Raw genomic sequence first — 7,500 nt, 5'->3', positions numbered from 1 at the left:
GCTGCTGGACATCCTGGAGACTGAGAACAGGTACTATACGATACGATACGATACGATACTATACTATACTATACTATACTATACTATACTATACTGTAGACTACTGAACATACTGGAGACTGAGAACAGGTACTATACTATACGATACGATACGATACTATACTATACTATACTATACTGTACTATACTGTAGACTACTGAACATACTGGAGACTGAGAACAGGTACTATACTATACGATACGATACGATACTATACTATACTATACTATACTATACTATACTGTAGACTACTGAACATACTGGAGACTGAGAACAGGTACTATACTATACTATACTATACTATACTATACTGTATACTACTGGACATGCTGGAGACTGAAAACAGGCTCAGTTACTACCAGGTGATGGAGTTGTTACTACCAGGTGATGGAGTTGTGTCCTGTCATCTATCTGTTATCATCAGTTACTACCTGGTGATGGAGTTGTGTCCTGTCATCTATCTGTTATCATCAGTTACTACCTGGTGATGGAGTTGTGTCCTGTCATCTATCTGTTATCATCAGTTACTACCAGGTGATGGAGTTGTGTCCTGTCATCTATCTGTTATCATCAGTTACTACCTGGTGATGGAGTTGTGTCCTGTCATCTACCTGTTATCACCAGTTACTACCTGGTGATGGAGTTGTGTCCTGTCATCTATCTGTTATCATCAGTTACTACCTGGTGATGGAGTTGTGTCCTGTCATCTATCTGTTATCATCAGTTACTACCTGGTGATGGAGTTGTGTCCTGGAGGAAACCTGATGAACCGGATCTACGATAAGAAGAAGCTGGACGAGAGAGAGACGCAGAAATATGTACGTCAGCTGGTGATGGCTGTGGAACATCTACACAGGGCCGGAGTGGTGCACAGGTAAGGGGGAGACACACACACACACACACACACACACACACACACACACACACACACACACGTAGATACACACACACACACACACACACACACACACACACACGTAGATACACACACACGTAGATACACACGTAGATACGCACACACACACACACACACACACACACACACACACACACACACACACACACACACACGTAGATACACACACACACACACGTAGATACACACACACACACACACACACACACACGTAGATACACACACACACACACGGACGCACACAGATCTAGATGCACACAGACGTATACACTCACTCACTCACTCACTCACTCACTCACTCACTCACTCACTCACTCACTCAGAGATATCCATCAAAGTATCAGCATATGATTATTTAGCCACTGCCTGTAAAGTTCTGGACCTCTCTGTGTCTCGCAGGGATCTGAAGATTGAGAACCTGCTGTTGGATGAACAGGAACACATCAAGCTCATAGGTAACTCCACCCCCCAGCCACCGTTTACCTAACTCCACCCCCCAGCCCCCATTTACCTAACTGACCACTGTTTACCTAACTGACCACCGTTTACCTAACTGACCACCGTTTACCTAACTGACCACCGTTTATCTAACTGACCCCGGCTTTGTCTGTGTGTGTTCTTTCATTTCTCTTTTTTATCTAAAAAGGTCAATTCCCACGACAGAAAGAGATGAAGATTGAACTAACTCACTAACCAAACAGACTGACTCAGCCAACAGTAGCTAGGGTTAAAGCAGAGCGTTACCTCTTCCAGAGTAGCAGGGTGGTTCAGGGGAACAGAGCGTTACCTCTTCCAGTGTAGCAGGGTGTTTCAGGGGAACAGAGCGTTACCTCTTCCAGAGTAGCAGGGTGTTTCAGGGGAACAGAGCGTTACCTCTTCCAGAGTAGCAGGGTGGTTCAGGGGAACAGAGCGTTACCTCTTCCAGAGTAGCAGGGTGTTTCAGGGGAACAGAGCGTTACCTCTTCCAGTGTAGCAGGGTGTTTCAGGGGAACAGAGCGTTACCTCTTCCAGTGTAGCAGGGTGTTTCAGGGGAACAGAGCGTTACCTCTTCCAGAGTAGCAGGGTGTTTCAGGGGAACAGAGCGTTACCTCTTCCAGTGTAGCAGGGTGGTTCAGGGGAACAGAGCGTTACCTCTTCCAGTGTAGCAGGGTGTTTCAGGGGAACAGAGCGTTACCTCTTCCAGTGTAGCAGGGTGTTTCAGGGGAACAGAGCGTTACCTCTTCCAGAGTAGCAGGGTGTTTCAGGGGAACAGAGCGTTACCTCTTCCAGAGTAGCAGGGTGTTTCAGGGGAACAGAGCGTTACCTCTTCCAGAGTAGCAGGGTGTTTCAGGGGAACAGAGCGTTACCTCTTCCAGTGTAGCAGGGTGTTTCAGGGGAACAGAGCGTTACCTCTTCCAGTGTAGCAGGGTGGTTCAGGGGAACAGAGCGTTACCTCTTCCAGAGTAGCAGGGTGGTTCAGGGGAACAGAGCGTTACCTCTTCCAGAGTAGCAGGGTGTTTCAGGGGAACAGAGCGTTACCTCTTCCAGAGTAGCAGGGTGTTTCAGGGGAACAGAGCGTTACCTCTTCCAGTGTAGCAGGGTGTTTCAGGGGAACAGAGCGTTACCTCTTCCAGAGTAGCAGGGTGTTTCAGGGGAACAGAGCGTTACCTCTTCCAGTGTAGCAGGGTGTTTCAGGGGAACAGAGCGTTACCTCTTCCAGAGTAGCAGGGTGGTTCAGGGGAACAGAGCGTTACCTCTTCCAGTGTAGCAGGGTGTTTCAGGGGAACAGAGCGTTACCTCTTCCAGAGTAGCAGGGTGTTTCAGGGGAACAGAGCGTTACCTCTTCCAGAGTAGCAGGGTGTTTCAGGGGAACAGAGCGTTACCTCTTCCAGAGTAGCAGGGTGTTTCAGGGGAACAGAGCGTTACCTCTTCCAGTGTAGCAGGGTGTTTCAGGGGAACAGAGCGTTACCTCTTCCAGAGTAGCAGGGTGTTTCAGGGGAACAGAGCGTTACCTCTTCCAGTGTAGCAGGGTGTTTCAGGGGAACAGAGCGTTACCTCTTCCAGTGTAGCAGGGTGGTTCAGGGGAACAGAGCGTTACCTCTTCCAGAGTAGCAGGGTGTTTCAGGGGAACAGAGCGTTACCTCTTCCAGAGTAGCAGGGTGTTTCAGGGGAACAGAGCGTTACCTCTTCCAGTGTAGCAGGGTGTTTCAGGGGAACAGAGCGTTACCTCTTCCAGTGTAGCAGGGTGTTTCAGGGGAACAGAGCGTTACCTCTTCCAGAGTAGCAGGGTGTTTCAGGGGAACAGAGCGTTACCTCTTCCAGAGTAGCAGGGTGTTTCAGGGGAACAGAGCGTTACCTCTTCCAGAGTAGCAGGGTGTTTCAGGGGAACAGAGCGTTACCTCTTCCAGTGTAGCAGGGTGTTTCAGGGGAACAGAGCGTTACCTCTTCCAGAGTAGCAGGGTGTTTCAGGGGAACAGAGCGTTACCTCTTCCAGTGTAGCAGGGTGTTTCAGGGGAACAGAGCGTTACCTCTTCCAGAGTAGCAGGGTGTTTCAGGGGAACAGAGCGTTACCTCTTCCAGAGTAGCAGGGTGTTTCAGGGGAACAGAGCGTTACCTCTTCCAGAGTAGCAGGGTGTTTCAGGGGAACAGAGCGTTACCTCTTCCAGAGTAGCAGGGTGTTTCAGGGGAACAGAGCGTTACCTCTTCCAGTGTAGCAGGGTGTTTCAGGGGAACAGAGCGTTACCTCTTCCAGAGTAGCAGGGTGTTTCAGGGGAACAGAGCGTTACCTCTTCCAGAGTAGCAGGGGTGTTCAGGGGAACAGAGCGTTACCTCTTCCAGTGTAGCAGGGTGTTTCAGGGGAACAGAGCGTTACCTCTTCCAGAGTAGCAGGGTGTTTCAGGGGAACAGAGCGTTACCTCTTCCAGAGTAGCAGGGGTGTTCAGGGGAACAGAGCGTTACCTCTTCCAGAGTAGCAGGGTGTTTCAGGGGAACAGAGCGTTACCTCTTCCAGAGTAGCAGGGTGGTTCAGGGGAACAGAGCGTTACCTCTTCCAGAGTAGCAGGGTGGTTCAGGGGAACAGAGCGTTACCTCTTCCAGAGTAGCAGGGTGGTTCAGGGAAGTCATTCTTTATTAGTCCCAAATTGGGAAATTGTTTTGCGACAGTTGAGACATGACAATAAACATAAGGAGGGAGGCAGACTGTTGTAAACACAACCCATATTTATGTTTATTTATTTTTCCTTTTGTACTTTAACTATTTGCACATTGTTACAACACTGTATATAGACATAATATGACATTTGAAATGTCTTTATACTTTTGGAACTTTTGTGAGTGTAATGTTTCCTGTTAATATGTATAGTTTATTTCACTTTTGTTTATTATCTATTTCACTTGCTTTGGCAATACCAGTCAAAAGTTTTAGAACACCTACTCATTCAAGGGTTTTTCTTTATTTTTACTATTTTTTACATTGTAGAATAATAGTGAAGACATCAAAACAATGAAATAGCACATATGTTGCAGTCGCAACAACCATCAAGCGCTATGATGAAACTGGCTCTCATGAGGACCGCCACAGGAATGGAAGACCCAGTTACCTCTGCTGCAGAGGATAAGTTCATTAGAGTTACCAGCCTCAGAAATTGCAGCCCAAATAAATGCTTCACAGAGTTCAAGTAACAGACACATCTCAACATCACCTGTTCAGAGGGGACTGTGTGAATCAGGCCTTCATGGTCGAATTGCTGCAAAGAAACCACTACTAAAGGACACCAATAAGAAGAAGAGACCTGCTTGGGCCAAGAAACACGAGCAATGGACATTAGACCGGTGGAAATCTGTCCAAATTGGAGATTTTTGGTTCCAACCGCCGTCTCTTTGTGAGACGCGGTGTGGGTGAGCGTATGATCTCCGCATGTGTAGTTCCCACCGTAAAGTATGGAGGAGGAGGTGTTATGGTGTGGGGGGTGCTTTGCTGGTGACACTGTCTGTGATTTCTTTAGAATTCAAGGCACACTTAACCAGCATGGCTACCACAGCATTCATCCCATCTGGTTTGGGCTTTTTTTGTTTGTTTTACCTTTATTTAACTAGGCAAGTCAGTTAAGAACAAATTCTTATTTACAATGACAGCCTACACTGGCCAAACCCAGACGATGCTGGGCCAATTGTGCGCCGCCCTATGGGACTCCCAATCAGGGCCGGTTATGATACAGTCTGGAATCGAACCAGGGGGTCTGTAGTGACGCCTCAAGCACTGAGATGCAGGGCCTTAGACCGCTGCGCCACTCGGGAGCCCAGGTGGGACTATCATTTGTTTTTCAACAGGACAATGACCCAACACACCTCCAGGCTGTGTAAGGGCTATTTGACCAAGAAAGAGAGTGATGGAGTGCTGCATCAGATGACCTGGCCTCCACAATCCCCTGACCTCAACCCAATTGGATTGGTTTGGGATGAGTTGGACCGCAGAGTGTAGGAAAAGCAGCCAACAAGCGCTCAGCATATGTGGGAACTCCTTCAAGACTGTTGGAAAAGCATTCCAGGTGAAGCTGGTTGAGAGAATGCCAAGAGTGTGCAAAGCTGTCATCAAGGCAAAGGGTGGCTATTTGAAGAATCTCAAATATTAAATATATTTTGATTTGTTTAAAACTTTTTTGGTTACTATATGATTCCATATGTGTTATTTCATAGTTTTGATGTCTTCACTATTATTCTAGAATGTAGAAAATAGCACAAATAAAGAAAAACCCTTGAATGAGTAGGTGTGTCCAAACTTTTGACTGGTACTGTATGTGTCCCATGTCAATCAAGCCCCTTAAATTGAATTGAACTGTTGAACCAGGAAGGGTTGTAAATAACACACATATCCACCTCTCTCCCCTCCCTCTCCCCTCTCCTCCCCCCTCTCCCCTCCCCTCTCCTCTCCCCCTCCTCCTTCTCTCCCCTCTCTCCCTCCTTCTCTCCCTCCCTCTCCTGTAGATTTTGGTCTCAGTAACTGTGCAGGGATCCTGGGTTATTCGGACCCGTTCAGTACCCAGTGTGGGAGCCCAGCCTACGCTGCTCCGGAACTACTGTCCCGCAAGAAGTACGGACCCAAGGTGGACGTCTGGTCCATGTGAGTACACAACCCACACAACCAAAAGGTTTCATAAACAACAGTTTACAACATACAGGTTTAATACACAACAGTTTACAACATGCAGGTTTCCCATCCCTGCTGTATAAGACCTCTGTACAAACTACTAGATCACTTCTCAACAAGTTGACTATCATCGTTACAGGACTTATTTATGTCTCATAGACAGTAATGTCCCTGTGTGTGTTTCCCTGACAGAGGAGTGAACATGTACGCCATGCTGACTGGCACCCTTCCCTTCACCGTGGAGCCCTTCAGTCTCAGGGCTCTGCACCAAAAGATGGTGGACAAGGATATGAACCCTCTACCGCCCTCTCTCTCTACAGGTACACACACAGAAACAGTCACACTCACACACACACACACACACACACACACACACACACACACCACTAGAAGTGGAGTCAAAAAGTCAAGACATTCATGTTAGGTAATAGAATACCATCAGGTCATGTACTACAGACACAGACAGTCTGCTTTCTCCTCCTAGACTCACCTACATAGAGACAGTCTGCTTTCTCCTCCTAGACTCACCTACATAGAGACAGTCTGCTTTCTCCTCCTAGACTCACCTACATAGAGACAGTCTGCTTTCTCCTCCTAGACTCACCTACATAGAGACAGTCTGCTTTCTCCTCCTAGACTCACCTACATAGAGACAGTCTGCTTTCTCCTCCTAGACTCACCTACATAGAGACAGTCTGCTTTCTCCTCCTAGACTCACCTACATAGAGACAGTCTGCTTTCTCCTCCTAGACTCACCTACATAGAGACAGTCTGCTTTCTCCTCCTAGACTCACCTACATAGAGACAGTCTGCTTTCTCCTCCTAGACTCACCTACATAGAGACAGTCTGCTTTCTCCTCCTAGACTCACCTACATAGAGACAGTCTGCTTTCTCCTCCTAGACTCACCTACATAGAGACAGTCTGCTTTCTCCTCCTAGACTCACCTACATAGAGACAGTCTGCTTTCTCCTCCTAGACTCACCTACATAGAGACAGTCTGCTTTCTCCTCCTAGACTCACCTACATAGAGATAACTAGAGGGTGACACAAAGACAGTCTGCTTTCTCCTCCTATCTCTCTCTCTCTCTCTCTCTCTCTGTCTCTGTCTCTCTCTCTCTCTCTCTCTCTGTCTCTCTCTCTCTCTGTCTCTCTCTCTTTCTCTCTGTCATTCTCTCGCCGTTCTGAATGGTGGAGAGGAGAAAAGTTGTCTTGGCCAGATGAATTAGCCTGTAACTAGCAGAACACTCCCCCGGTTTCATGTAAGTTAAAGACAGCATTGGTATCTTGTTCTAGCCTTATCTTTAATATTATATTAGCGCGTTAAATTGTTCCGTCAGGAAATATTCCAGTCTGTTCCTGACGTCTGGTGGCCGTTCCATAAATTCCTCGTAATTTCCTCCGGAGCCGGTCGGCAAAT

At 47.4% G+C, this 7,500-nt stretch overlaps 1 protein-coding gene across 1 annotated transcript in view; it reads left to right on the top strand.

Annotated features, from left to right (window-relative positions):
• Positions 1 to 7,500, top strand: part of LOC311100263 (hormonally up-regulated neu tumor-associated kinase homolog A-like) — a 26,032-nt gene that overhangs the window by 5,121 nt on the left and 13,411 nt on the right. The window contains exons 2-6 of the mRNA XM_084141105.1: positions 1 to 30; positions 765 to 914; positions 1,356 to 1,411; positions 5,919 to 6,054; positions 6,274 to 6,401. The exon at positions 1 to 30 is cut by the window's left edge and continues 113 nt beyond it. Coding sequence (XP_083997231.1) covers positions 1 to 30; positions 765 to 914; positions 1,356 to 1,411; positions 5,919 to 6,054; positions 6,274 to 6,401 — 500 coding nt within the window. The remainder of the gene's footprint in view (positions 31 to 764; positions 915 to 1,355; positions 1,412 to 5,918; positions 6,055 to 6,273; positions 6,402 to 7,500) is intronic.

The sequence above is a fragment of the Coregonus lavaretus genome, assembly GCF_964263955.1.
Source record: "Coregonus lavaretus genome assembly, chromosome: 24".
NCBI lineage: Eukaryota > Metazoa > Chordata > Actinopteri > Salmoniformes > Salmonidae > Coregonus > Coregonus lavaretus.
The sequence above is the reverse complement of the archived record's forward strand: the minus strand, read 5'-3'. Positions and strand labels throughout refer to the sequence as shown.